Below are 15021 nucleotides of genomic sequence, written 5' to 3' on the forward strand. Positions count from 1 at the left end.
TCTCTCTCTCTCTCTCCCCGTCTCTCTCTCTCTCTCTCCCCGTCTCTCTCTCTCTCTCTCCCCGTCTCTCTCTCTCTCTCTCTCGTCCAAAACGAAACATTGAGCGCGTCTCAAAAATTTCGTCGACGAGGTCCTTGACTCGTCCAAAGAAAGAAAGAAATAATTCGTTTCACGAAAGCTGTATACGACGAGAGTGGATACTTCGAAAGGAGGGGATCGTGTATCGTCGAGCTCGAAGCGAATCTTTTCTCGTCGGGAAATTCTCCCCAGGAACGAGCGGTGAGCGACTGTTTTAATGATTAGTTGCCGCCCATAACGCCGTGTTTCATGTTATTAATCATTATTGCCCCGATTTTCACTGACCCAAGTACAAACCCGCCTGTGCAACATCCATCGTTCGTTCGTTCGGTGCGTGTATAGATATATATATATACGAGTCGGTAACCGTATCATTGTATAGGGAAGACCAAGTTTTAGAATCTATTACGAAAATCGGACGGACAAAATCCGCGTCGAAATAAAATTTTCTGGACCGCCTCCAACGTTGGCCTGGTGGTCTCGCAGCAAAATAGACACAAGTTTATTCGAGTAATTGTGTCAACGAAATTGACTAACATTTTCGTGTACGTACATTCGTGAAGAAACTGCGCAACTCTTCGAGCAATTCTTAAAAATTCCCTATCCCATTTTTCTTCCACTTAATCCTCCTTACGAACATTGTTCGTAAAATCCTCTATAGAGTCTATCTCGACCAACTTTTAAAATAATTTAAAATATTTCTCGAATACATTGTAACACTTTTTAAATCCTTACGAATTAAATAGTTGTAAAAATTTACTCGGAATACTTACTTACGAGTCTCTCTCTCTCTCTCTCTCGATCCAACGAAAGACAGCGTCTTAAAAATTTCGATTCTCGTCCTCGATCGTCCAAAAAAAGGAACGTTCGAAGAGTAATAATTCGTTTGAAGAAAGAGTAGAAATTAGAGAGAGTTTAAACTTATTCACCCTTTATTCTCGTTCGCCTACGCGAGAGAACGACACCAACGCCGTTGTTCCAAGCCCTCGACTCGTTCTCGTTCTCGACCCCACGGTTTGGATCCCACCACCTTGGTGACGCGCGCCTCTCCACGGAATCGTCGTTATCGCGTCTCGAGCTCGATCGGCTCTCGAGGAAGGATTGGTTCGCGCGTGGGGTGGCCCGAACGAAGGGGAAAGGTGAGCGTGGGGCGGGAGAAGGGGGGGGTGGTTGATGGCGGCGGTGTGCAGCAGGGTTGAACGTCAACCCACGCGGTCTCCCGTCATACGTGCACCGCCGCTAGTTCGGCTTCGTCTGAACTCGCGCAAGCACGCGAACGGTCCGTCTAAAAATTATTCGATCGCGACGTGAAACGAATTTTTTCCGCTTCGTGGAAAGAGACTCGAGCTGCATCGATTATTCCTTCTTCCTCCTTTTTCCAAGATTGAACGCGTGAACGATAGCCAGCTAGGTTGAAGGTCGGGCACCGTTGTTGGCGGGAAATACGAATCGGTGTGGACTCGGATTACGGGGGATGCTTCTCGGAATTTTGGAATTGGAATCGACTTTGTCTTATTTCAAGTGACAAGCTTCGAGTTCCTTCCTGGGAGTAGAGAAGAGATCAAGAATTTCGAGATTCCAAAAATGGTATTTCAAAATGGTGGCGAAGACGATTCTCCAATTCGAGATCCATTTTAATTACCGTTTCTCCGTCGATGAGACGAGCTGAACGACTGCAGTTTTCTCCACGCGTGTTCCATCACAAAGATCGAGGAGAATCATTGATCTTTCCGCGCGCAACGTCATACGAACGCAATTAGGCGACGGTGGTGTGTACCTGTGTATGTGTGTGTGTGTGTGCGTGCGCACGGAAAAGCATCGAACTCGGTCTCATTCGATCCGTTTTAACGTCATCGCCGCTCAATCGATAATCGGTTGATTCTCGAACCGAGTTGAGCATCGTCCCTCCTCGAGTGACTCGTCTCCGAAGAATCCTTCGTTTGGAACCTGTTCGTCCACGAGGAAAGTGGAAATGACTCGAGGACGAAGCTAATCTTCCAACTCTTTTCCGGAGAAATGGTGGGAATCGGTCGAGGACGAAGAGAATCGAGCTACTCGCCAACTTATCCAACTTGTCGCTGGATAACACGGCGAAGAGGATTACGGACGGGACGATGAACTCTGCGTTGAGAAACGAGGCGTTCCTCGCGCCCGATCTCCACCGCGTCGGGGGTTGGAGCCCCCCGAGGATACCATTCCTCTGCCGTCCGTGCAGCGGCCTCGCTGCGCAACCCTACAGGAATTACGTCGAGTTCCAGCTGACGATGCCGCCGTACGCATTGCTCGACCATCCACGCTGCTGCTACGATTGGATACTCGGTAAACTCGATTTCGAACGACGTTCTTTTCTTTCCTGTTTTCATCTCTGTGTGAGATGAAGTGAAATTGTAAAAATGGTTGTAATATCGGGTGGTTTTTCGTTGATGAAGGAGGATTTGTCGAAACATTGGTTGGACGTGGAAAAGGAGTGAATTAATCGAAGGGAGGGGAAGAGAAAGGTATTTTGTATATTTTGAGTAGGAGAGGAAAAGGATTAATATTCGCGCTATTAATAGAGATTGGAAACTGGTAGGTTGGAGGGTGGCTACAATCGCGACTCGGCCTTGTCAACTGCATTCCTTCCTTGACCTACACGCGATCGTAATGTCCCCCATATATCCTTTTCCACGCGAGTGTTCTTGGAAAATGTCTCCTCCTTCTTTTTCCAATAAGAAGAAGAAGAGGAAGAGAGGAGCGCAAACCTTTTCCCCTTCCAAAGAGGATTCACTCGATCGATCTCTCCGAAGAAATCCTCTTCGAGAGACGCTGTTTTTGGTCGGGGATCGAGTGTCATTAATCATTCCGCCTTCGCGATGATTAATAATATTTCCATATTTTCGGCCAATTAACCGGGACACGTAGAAATGTCGAGAAATATCGACTATAATCCGTCATAATCGAATCGATCGGTGGATGGAGCCATAACGATCTTTAATTCGAAAACAACGCGCCTTAGAATAGAATAGAAATACAGTTTTGCCTCGATTCTGTTCGACCCTCGATTTTCATCGAGAAATTAATCGTCGAGACACGTCGAAATATCGAGAAATATCGATTATAATCGAATCGATCGGTAGATGGAGCCACAACGATCATTAATTCGAAAACAACGCGACTTAGAATAGAAGTTCCATTTTTGCCTCGATTCTCGTTTGAATTTCATCGAAGAATTAACCGTCGAGACACTTTGAAATATCGAAAAATATCGACAATAATCCGCCATAATCGAATCGATCGGTGGATGGAGCCATACCGATCTTTAATTCGAAAACAACGCGCCTTAGAATAGAAGTTCCATTTTTGCCTCGATTCTCGTTTGAATTTCATCGAAGAATTAACCGTCGAGACACTTAGAAATATCGAAAAATATCGACTATAATCCGCCATAATCGAATCAATCGGTGGATGGAGCCATACCGATCTTTAATTCGAAAACAACGCGCTTTAGAATAGAAATTTCATTTACGTTTTTGCTTCGATTCTCGTTCAACCCTCGAATTTCATCGAAGAATTAACCGTCGAGACACTTAGAAATATCGAAAAATATCGACTATAATCCGCCATAATCGAATCGATCGTGGATGGAGCCATAACGATCTTTAATTCGAAAACAACGCGCCTTAGAATAGAAAACGTGACAATGAGAACCATTTACACTTTTGCTCCGATTCTCGTTCGATTCTCAATTTTCATCGAAGAATTAACCGTCGAGACACGTCGAAATATCGAGAAATATCGATATAATCCATAATCGAATCGATCGGTGGATGAGATCGCAATGATCTTTAATTCGAAAACAACGCGACTTAAAATAGAAAACGTGACAGTGAGAACCATTTTTGCTTCGATTCTCGTTCAACCCTCGATTTTTATCGAAGAATTAACCATCGAGACACTTAGAAATATCGAAAAATATCGATATAATCCATAATCGAATCGATCGATAGATGGAGCCACAATCATTAATTCGAAAACAACGCGCCTTAAAGTAGAAAACGTGACAATGAGAACCATTTACACTTTTGCTTCGATTCTCGTTCGATCCTCGATTTTCATCGAAGAATTAACCGTCGAGATACATCGAAATATCAAAGAACGCCGACTATAACCTAGAATTATAAATTAGAATACAAGTTCCATTTTTGCCTCGATTCGAATTTCATCGATTATAAAATTGACGTCGATCCGACATCGCGATCGCTATTAGAGAGAGAAAGAGAGAGCGAGAGCGATAGAGCGAGCGAGCGAGCGAGCGAGCGAGAGAGAGAGAGAGAGAGAGGCGCGCCTCGCGCATCCACCGCGGCCTAAACCCGAGGTTCTAGGGAAAACGCGTCGCCCAATTGTTCCATCGAGTATAAACGTGAGACCAACGCCTTATTTCTCAGACTCCCCGGTATCCCTTGGATCAGCAGGCTCGCCGCTCGGGATCCAGCCGGCGGACGCTCCTTCACCCATAAACTTTCCTGCTCCAGGGGAGAGCATGGCCGACACCTCGACCCTGTCGCCGGAGGCTAACATGCCGGGCTCGCCGGGCTGCCCCGTGGTCAAAGTGAAGAGCGAGTACCTGCTTGGCATACCGAGCCCCGGTACGCCGCGTGATCCTCTCCGCGGGACGGCGAGCGTCGGCTTGGAACATCCCCGGGATACACCCTGCTCGGACCGCGCCTCGCCCGACTCGGTCTTCCCGGACGCCGGTTCCATAGTCGGCTACGCCAGGGTGGTCGAGGAACAGCAACAGCAACACCACCATCAACAGCACCAACAACAACAACAACAACGTTCCGCTACGCCGACCGTGCCCACCAGGCTGTCGCCGTATTCGCCCATGCAGGCGGTGTCCACGACCCCCATGGCCCAGGAGCAGCCGAGCTCGAGGAGCGACAGCCCCGAGAAGGCCGACTTGTCCTCGGCCCAGACCAAGGAGGAGTCCGACAACTCCGTTTTCGACGGCGGGGGTGGCGGGGGTGGAGGCCGTTCCGAGACCTCCAGTCAACCTAGTCACCGGAGCAGCCCGTCCTCCCAATACAGCCCCGGCCAGAGTATGAGCCCCGGCGCGAGCACGACTCACGTTGCCCAACAGCAACAGCAACAGCAGCAGCAGCAGCAGACGGCGAGCCTGAGACCGCGAGTGCCCTCGGTGCCCCCGCACCTCTTGGCCCACCATCAATTCTGGTCGCAGAACAACGGCATACAGGGGTTCGCCACCCAGAGGCTGTTGAACGGTGTGATCAGCAGCGCCGTGAATTACGGCCAGACGGTGGCGGTCGCGTCTACGAGTAGCACGACGAGTTTGAGCAGCGGAGCGGGGAGCACAGGGGGCGGGAACGGGGCAACCTCGACGGGCGCGGCGGTAGCGACAGGCGCAGCCACAGGGGCGGCAGCCGCCTCCTCGTGTAAGTGGCAACAATTCTCAGCGTTTATTCCTCTTCTAATAATCTGGATTAATCACGATTCTGTTCTCTTCTCTCCTTCCCTTGCCGTCCCTTTCCTCTTGTTGATTCTTGCAGGCGAGACGATGAAACCGCCGGCGCAGAGGCCAGCGCCGGCACCGCCGAGGCCCCCGCCGACCGTGATAATGGGGGAGATCGGGGGGGTGCGGACGATGATCTGGTCAGCGCCGCCCCTGGACCCGGTGCCACCGCCGGCGGCCTCGTGGACGGCGACAGCGGCGGCGGCGGCGGCGGCGGCCGCGGCGTCGTGCTCCTCGTCGGAGGAGTCGGCCGCGCAGCTGTTGCTCAACCTCGGGCAGGAGTCGAGGGGGAAAGGGGGGTCGGCGGCGCCGTACGCGTCCGGGCCCCCGCTCAACATGGAGAGGCTGTGGGCCGGGGACATGACGCAGTTGCCGGCCGCGCAGCAGATGCAGGCGCTCAACCTGACCGCGTCGGGATCCGGGCAGGCGTGGGAGAGGAACGGGGGGGTGGTGAAGTCCGAGGCGGCGGCGGCGTCGCAGCCGATGTCGGCCGCGCCGCCAGCGCCGCCGATGCCGGCGCAGGAGCACGAGGAGGACGAGACGCCTATGATATGCATGATCTGCGAGGACAAAGCCACCGGACTCCATTACGGGATCATCACGTGCGAGGGGTGAGTGAGCTGTACGAGGTGGTTCGAGTTCGGAAACTCGAGGCCTCTTCCTTTCTTCCTACCTTCATTTCGAAAATTCCTTCAATTCGGAAATTTGAGATCTCTTCTTTTCTTCGTTTCGAAGAAATTCGTAAATTAGAGATCTCTTCTTTCCTTCGTTCCATCGTTTCGAATTAAAAAACTTGAGATCTTTTCTTTATTTCTTCCTTTCTTCTTTCCTTCGTTTCAAATTTGGAAATTCGAGATTTCTTCCTTCCATCGTTCCGAATTCATAAATTTGAGATCTCTTCTTTTCTTCTTTCCATCGTTCCGAATTCATAAATTAGAAATCTCTTCTTTTCTTCGTGTCATTGTTCCGAATTAAAAACCTCGAGATCTCTTCCTTCCTTCCTTTCTTCCTTTTTTCATTCCAAATTTGTAAATTCGAGATTTCTTCCTTTCTTCCTACCTTCATTTCGAAAATTTCTTCAATTCGGAAATTTGAGATCTCTTCTTTTCTTCGTTTCGAAGAAATTGGTAAATTAGAAATCTCTTCTTTTCTTCGTTCCATCGTTCCGAATTAAAAAACTTGAGATCTCTTCTTTTCTTTCTTTCTTCCTTTCTTCTTTCCTTCGTTTCAAATATGGAAATTCGAGATCTCTTCCTTTCTTCCTATTTTCGTTCCGAGTTTGTAAATGCGAGATTTCTTCCTTTCTTCCTTCTTTCATTTCGAAATCAGAAATTCAAAATCTCTTCCTTCCATAGTTCCAAATTTATAAATTCGAGATCTCTTCCTTTCTTCGTTCCGAAGTCGAAAATTCGAAATCTCTTCCTTTCTTCCTTCCATCGTTCTGAATTCGGAAATTTAAAATTTCTTCTTTCCAAATTCATAAATTTGAGATCTCTTTCTTTCTTCTTTCCTTCGTTCCAAATTTGTAAATTCGAGATTTCTTCCTTCCATCGTTCTGAATTCAGAAGTTTAAGATTTCTTCTTTCCAAATTCATAAATTCGAGATCTCTTTTTTTCTTCTTTCCTTTATTCCAAATTTGTAAATTCGAGATCTCTTTCTTTCTTCCTTCCAAATTTATAAATTTGAAATTTCTTCCTTCCATCGTTCTGAATTCATAAATTTGATATCTCTTCCTTTCTTCTTTCCATCATTCCGAATTCATAAATTAGAAATCTTTTCTTTTCTTTGTGTCATTGTTCCGAATTAAAAACCTCGAGATCTCTTCCTTCCTTCCTTTCTTCCTTTTTTCATTCCAAACTTATAAATTTGAGATTTCTTCCTTTCTTCCTCCCATCGTTCCGAATTCATAAATTCGAGATCTCTTTCTTTCTTCCTTCCAAATTTGTAAATTTGAGATTTCTTTATTCCATCGTTCCAAATTCATAAATTCGAGATCTCTTTCTTTCTTCCTTCCGTCATTCCAAATTTGTAAATTCGAGATCTCTTTCTTTCTTCCTTCTATCGTTCCAAGTTCGTCAATTAGAAATCTCTTCTTTCCTTCGTTTCATTGTTCCGAATTAAAAAACTTGAGATCTCTTCCTTTCTTTCTTTCTTCCTTTCTTCCTTCCTTCATTTCGAAAATTCCTTCAATTCGGAAATTTGAGATCTCTTCTTTTCTTCGTTTCGAATTCGTAAATTCGAAATCTCTTCTTTCCTTCCTTCCTTCATTTCGAATTAAAAAATTTGAGATCTCTTTCTTCCTTCGTTCCAAATTCGAGATCTCTTCCTTCCATCTGAATTCTGAATTCGAAAATTCCAGATTTCTTCTTTCCAAATTCATAAATTCGAGATCTCTTTCTTTCTTCTTTCCTTCGTTCCAAATTCGAGATCTCTTCTTTCCATCGTTCTGAATTAGAAAATTCAAGATTTCTTCTTTCCAAATTCGTAAATTCGAGATCTCTTTCTTTCTTCTTTCCTTCGTTCCGAGTTTGTAAATTCAAAATCTCTTCCTTCCTTCCTTCTTTCATTTCGAATTCAGAAATTCAAGATCTCTTCCTTCCATTGTTCCAAATTTATAAATTCGAAATCTCTTCCTTCCTTTCTTCCAAGTTCATAAATTCGAAATCTCTTCCTTCCTTCCTTCCTTTCTTTCTTCCGAATTCGGAGATCTCTTCTTTTCTTCGTTCCATCGTTTCGAATTAAAAAACTCGAGATCTCTTCTTTTTTTCTTTCGAATTCGGAAACTCGAGATCTCTTCTTTTCTTCATTCCATCGTTTCGAATTAAAAAACTCGAGATCTCTTCTTTTTTTCTTCCGAATTCGGAAACTCTCGAAATCTCTTCCTTTCCTTCGTTTTAAATTCAAGATTTTTTTCTTTCCTTCGTTCCAAATTCATAAATTCGAGATCTCTTCCTTCCATCGTTCCAAATTTATAAATTCGAAATCTCTTCCTTTCCTTCGTTCCAAATTCATAAATTCGAGATTTCTTCCTTCCATCGTTCCAAATTTATAAATTCGAAATCTCTTCCTTCCTTCGTTCCACTGCTCGCGAAGAAAAGCCGCGACGATCGATCGATCGATCGGCGACGAGTCGGGGATTGCGGCTTCCGAGCGAACTCTCACCTTTGCCCGCTCTCTCCCGACTTTGCGCCCGCGTTCTGACGTACGGACGGAAATATATGCGGCCCGAGGTGTCTTCGAGGTTACCGCGTCACGGTTGAACTATGAATACAGGCAGAGATATCCTTCTCCACACGCTATTCTATGCCTTCGAGCTCTTCGTCGCCTCTCCCCTTTCTCCTTTTCCCTTTGTAAATAGAAACATCTTTTCTATCTTCAATTTCAACCATCGAAGGGGAGAAGAAATAATTTCGGATAAATTTAAAACGTTTCCTTTTTTCCTTTTTTCTTTTTTTTTTTTTTTCCAAGTTTTTTTCCAAGGTGGAGGGAAAAATGCTCGCGTCTCGAAGCGTGGCTGATTGCCCCGTAAGATTACTGCAGGGTGTCGTTACTCGGTTTCACGCTAGTTTGTTCAATGTCTATTCGACCGATCCGAGAAATTAGTTGGAAAAACTCGACGAGTTTTCCCTTTGCGTACCCGCTAATTCTCCGCCTATGAATCTTTAATCGGTAGTTTCCAGTATCGAGATACTACGCTACTTTCTTCCCTCGAGAGATGAACTTTGATTCTCTCGTTGGACAAAGAAAAAAGAAGAAGAAAAAAAAAAAAAAAAGAAAATCCTTGATAAAATCGTGATCCTGTCGAAAGAAAGAGAGAAAAATTTTTCATTCCGAGGAGCAGCGAAACTTTTCGTGTGGCGGCGAACAAGGATGATTCGAGCGAAGCGGGATGTTTCTCGCCGAGCGGTTGAAATAGTGGTGAAACAGCGTGTGAAATTATGTATGCGCAGGTGTAAAGGCTTCTTCAAAAGAACTGTACAAAATAGGCGAGTGTACACATGCGTGGCGGAAGGTGGTTGCGAAATCACAAAGGCCCAGAGGAACAGGTGTCAGTACTGTCGTTTCAAAAAGTGCATTGAACAGGGTATGGTCCTTCAGGCGGTTCGAGAAGATCGGATGCCCGGGGGAAGAAATTCTGGTGCTGTGTATAACCTTTACAAGGTTGGTATCCGCATTTACCGTACGCCCATGTTATCGAGAAAAGATTCGAGCTCCAAATCGATCTTAATTTTTTATCAATTTTATTTATATATATATTTGAACTTTTCGTAAATAATAATAGTTGAAAAATAACATGTTCGAGCGTAATTAAACGTTAAAATAAGAAAAGATACGAGCTCAAAATATTGGAACATTCCTAGTTCTTTATCAATTTTATTTACATATATATAAATTTTTCGTAAATAATAATAGTTGAAAAATAACGTGTTCGAGCGTAATTAAACGTTAAATTAAGAAAAATGGTTAAATTAAGAAAAGATTCGAGCTCGAAACTTCTTAATTTTTTATCAATTTTATTTATTTATATATTTATATATATATAAATAACAACAGAGAATATTGAAAATATAACGTATTCGAGCGTAATTAAATGTGGTTAAATTAAGAAAAGATACAAAACATTGGATCGATCTTAATTCTTTATCAATTTTATTTATATATATATATATATAAACTTTTCGTAAATAATAATAGTTGAAAAATAAAGTGTTCGAGCGTAATTAAATGTTAAATTAAGAAAAGATACAAAACATTGGATCGATCTTAATTCTTTATCAATTTTATTTATATATATATATATAAACTTTTCGTAAATAATAATAGTTGAAAAATAAAGTATTCGAGCGTAATTAAACGTGGTTNTTAAATTAAGAAAAGATACGAGCTCGAAATGTTGGATCGATCTTAATTCTTTATCAATTTTATTTAAATATATATATATATAAAAATAACAATAGAGAATTCGAGCGTAATTAAACGTAGTTAAATTAAGAAAAAATAAATACGAAACGTCGAATCGATCCTAATTCCTTTTAAGAATTTTATTTACATATATATATATATAAATAATAGAGGATGTTGAAAAATAACGTATCCGAGCGTACTTAAATCCTTAGATTAATCTTACCCCATTTCCGTCCGTTTCATGCGTAAGGTGAAGTACAAAAAGCACAAGAAAAGTAACAAAACGAGCGGAGTGGGCGGAGGCATGGGTGGCATAAGTAGCGGGGGTAACGTTGGCGGTGTTAACGGGTCGGGGTCCCTTGGTGGTAGCAAAAGCGCCATGGGCTCGACGATGCTCGACAAGCACATGGCCGTGGCCGCGGTCGCTCACCATAGCCAACAGCAGCACGTCCAGCTGGCTGGCGGTTTCCTTCATCATCACAAGATCTCGTCCGCCGACCCCCTCAACTCCCAATCTACCACCAGTCACTCGAGCCACCCCGCGCATTCCGGCCACCTGGTCAACGGGACGATCCTCAAGACGGCGCTCACCAACCCCTCCGAAGTGAGTATCATCATCGTTTGCATTTCTCATTTTCATTCGTCCTCCCCCAATTTTTCAAAAATCGCCTCCGTGATCCACAACAGTATTTCGTTTCGAATCGGAGATAATATGCATTTGTGTGTGCATTTCTCGATGTTCGAAAAACGAACAAAAAAAAAAAAAATATTCTCTAAATGAAGAAACGTGAAAAGAGACAAACGCGCGATTAAACGCACGTTTTTCCTACGTGTGTTTCTTTCCAAGTCCTCTCGAATCAACCAGAGATAAGATAAGATAAGATAAGATAAGATAAGATAAGATAAGATAAGATAAGACAGTGTATTTCTCGATGTTCGAAAGAAAAAAGAAATAGATCTCTAAATGAAGAAACGTGGAAAGAGATACGCGCGATTAACGACGTTTTTCCTACGTGTGTTTCTTTCCAAGTTTGCGAGCAACCAAGTTTGACGCAACACCGAGTTGGCTCGATTTCACGCGATGCATCCGCGCGATAACTCACGAAAGCGCGCAAGCGATATACGCTTTGCGAGAGAGGCTCCATATTTCTCTATCGGGATCCCCATCTCGGGCCAAGATTATCTAACGAGCCGACCACCATTATACGCGTTATACGTGTGAACCGCGTTTTTTCTCTCCCCCCCTCCCCTGTCGACGCTCACACACACACGCATACAGGCGAGCTCGCGTATAGATCAACGTCGCAACCGGTGCAATCGTAGCGAACAACCGATTTCCAGTGATTTATTCGAGGCGGCTCGTTAGAAATCGAGCGGCGGGTCGACAAAAGTTGATCCTTTTTGCCGGGAGAATGCACCGGTGGCGGTGATGAGAACGGTATATCCCGAAGGTATATTCTTCACTTTCACTTTCGAATCACCAGCTGCACGCGATCGCGATCTTTCTTTCTTTTCGATAGCACACTCGTCTCTCGTCCTTGTTTGATTCGATTTTTCTTTTCGAGCGAGTTTAATCGATGATCGATAATAGGGGAAAAGAAAATTTTCTTCTTCTTCTTCTTCGTGTGCGTAAAAGTTGAAATCATACAGGAAATTTATAATCATACAGGAATATTATATGTTTATAAGTTTATTTTTAAATTTATAAATTTTTTTTGGTTTGAGTTGGATATATTTTATAAATTTAATTTTAACTTATAATTTTTTAGTTTAAATTTTATTATATATTTATAAGTTTATTTTTAAATTTATAATTTTTTTTTTGGTTTGAGATTAAATTATTATATTATAAATTTATTTTTAGTTTATAATTTTTTTTTTAAATTATTATTAAAATTAAATTATTTATTTAAATTTATATTTATAGAAATTTATTTGTAAATTTTGTTATATTATTCATTAAAATAATTATAAAACATTAATATAATTATAATTATAAAATTATAAAATAATTATTTTGTTATATTATTCATTAAAATGATTATATCAACGCGATTGCAAAACCGTAGCATTTGCGTTCTCATAGGAGGAGGTTAGGAGGGAAGTTTAGCTTTAAACTCGATCGATCGTCTAATGTGAGAAACTGGCACGCAATGATGTAAAGAACGAGTCAGCTTTTCCGTATACCGTGTAGTGAAATATCTGGTGGAATTTTAGAGAGAGAGAATTTTCTTTCCTTTAAAAAAAAAAAGAAAGAATTAAATTAAAAATAAAAGGGAGGGGGAAATGATCGAATTGGAGGGAAAAATTTTCGATCGGAACAATCTCGAAATATGAATGAACTCCACGTTGCAATTTCACTTTCTTACGAGTACGCTTGCGCAAGTCTCAAGGTTTCCCACATTACGAAAGCCGATAGATAGAAGGAGCGAATGGTGGTGGTCGTCTCGCATGCCTTTTCGTACTCGTCCAAACGAAGCATTATCTTTTTTACATCGTGAAAGCGTTTCCTTATTAGAGTCCTATCCGTTTCGACAATGATGCCGATTTCCATGATTTTCTCTCACGAATCGCGATATTTCTTTTTCTCTCCTTTTCTTATTCTCCTCGTCAATCGATTATGGACGGACAACGATAACTGGCGATATTCACTGATCTAGTTCGTCGCTCGAGAACGCGTTAAAGGATATAATAAAATTTCGAAATGTAAATGTTTTTGAAAAACATTTACTGATTCTTCCTTTTTTTTTAGCTACGATAAATGTTGTATTTATGATGTATCGATTTCTTCGATTCTACCGAAGAAGCTTCTCGTCGTGAATATATTTGTTGTAGATCGAAACCATTATTTTTCCGTCGTCAATTACCGTAATAAATCAGAGTTATTCGAGATTTTTAACTCAACTTTTTCAACGGGGAGTCGAATAATGATACTTGGAGTAATTAAAATGCTCAAGTAACATTTATTCGTGGCTATAATTCATATAATGCCGTTTGGCATTAAAATTATTTCCAATTATTATTATTTTGAGCGATAAATTATCGAAGAATAATTTTACTCGTAAACATCAACCATTAAATTTTCGCTGCTATAAATTATAGCAAAATTTGTCCAAACGAATTTCGATATTTCAATTATTATTTTCTTACAATAAAAAAAAAAATTGAATTATTTACGTATGGGTTAATAAAAATTTAATCTAATCAAACGATAATATCCACTTTTATTAACATCGTTTAAAGAAACACGGCTCGGCAAGAAGAAAACAAGATTGTTTCTTTTTGTAAGGAGAAAGAGTTCGGGGACGATGGACGATGATCGATGCGCGACCAATGATCGAGAATATCGAAATAACGGCGGTGCGCGTTACGTTCACGGAGCACGTGAGGTATGCAAACAACGAGAAGAATTACCGGGAACGGTCAGAGCTTGGGTAGAGGCCATTGCCAAAAGTGAAATCGATGACTCTCCCCGGCCCGGATAAATATTGGCCCGTGGATGGAGGTAGCGGCATTAAGGAGGTCACTTTCCATCTCCGCCCGAATCGTTCGATTCACGGTGCACGGGAACGTAGCGCTCGAAAATTTCTCAAAAAAAAAAAAAAAAAAAAAAAAGAAAAAGAAAACGCAACGTTATGAACGTATTATTTGAGAATAATACGTTTTTCCTCCTTTTGAAAAGCCCTCCTTTAAAAGAGGTAATCCGAGAAGAAGAATCGAATAAAATTTCGATAATTCTAATATTAATAATCTCTCGATTTTCGTAGAAGAAAAAATATATATATATACGTGGATCGATTAATTTTAATCGAAAATACGAATACGAATAGAGGAAAATGTATTCTCGTTCGAAAATCGGCTCGAAGAAGGAGAGAAACACGACGACAGCTAATACGATGACGACTGCGAGGAGTCCGGTAGGAGAGTAGGGACAATAGAAAATCAGCGACAACCGGTGCCAAGGACGGGCAGTTCTCCGCCGGTTTCGTAACTCGTGAAAGTCTGCACAAGGGACACTGACCTCACCCTACCTCCTCCTCTTCCTCCAACACCTCCTCGCCCCTCCACCTCCGCCCTCCGTGAGATCGCCGCCTCCGGCGACGAGAGACGCGTGTCCCACGGCTTCATCGCGTTCCTCGTTCCTCGCGAAACCCGAGGGTATATAAAGGCGACTTTCCCCTCGAAACGTGTCACGGGGGAAAAGCGGCCGCGCTCTCCCCTCGAATCGCGTATACGTATGTGTATGTGTATATATATATATACACATACATATGTATATATATATATATATATATATATGTATATGTATATACTCTAGAAACACCGACCTCGAGGTACTTCCTCGATGGATTGAAAGGTCAGTGAAAGGCCGGATCGGATTTACGTAGGAAGCACGAGCCCATTCTTCTCTGTTGTGGATCCAAATTGTCGCGGGAATGAGGCGAGCGAGCGAAAGAGAGAGAGAAAGAGCGAGAGAGAGAGAGAGAGCGAGAGAGAGAGAGAGAGAGAGAGAGAGAGAGAGAGAGAG

At 42.6% G+C, this 15021-nt stretch overlaps 1 protein-coding gene across 5 annotated transcripts in view; it reads left to right on the forward strand.

Moving 5' to 3' along the window:
* The window catches only part of LOC122720283 (hormone receptor 4), a 38472-nt gene that overhangs the window by 19911 nt on the left and 3540 nt on the right, over positions 1 to 15021 (forward strand). For 2 of the 5 annotated variants that reach the window (XM_043946885.1, XM_043946895.1), the window contains exons 3-6: positions 4503 to 5510; positions 5625 to 6198; positions 9539 to 9749; positions 10744 to 11097. In XM_043946885.1, coding sequence (XP_043802820.1) covers positions 4503 to 5510; positions 5625 to 6198; positions 9539 to 9749; positions 10744 to 11097 — 2147 coding nt within the window. Of the gene's footprint in view, positions 1 to 2330; positions 2398 to 4502; positions 5511 to 5624; positions 6199 to 9538; positions 9750 to 10743; positions 11098 to 15021 lie in introns of those variants that run through there. The other 3 variants (XM_043946911.1, XM_043946919.1, XM_043946903.1) reach the window with 2 other exon arrangements.

Source organism: Apis laboriosa, unplaced genomic scaffold (assembly GCF_014066325.1).
Source record: "Apis laboriosa isolate Shangri-la unplaced genomic scaffold, ASM1406632v1 scaffold105_cov147, whole genome shotgun sequence".
Taxonomy (NCBI): domain Eukaryota; kingdom Metazoa; phylum Arthropoda; class Insecta; order Hymenoptera; family Apidae; genus Apis; species Apis laboriosa.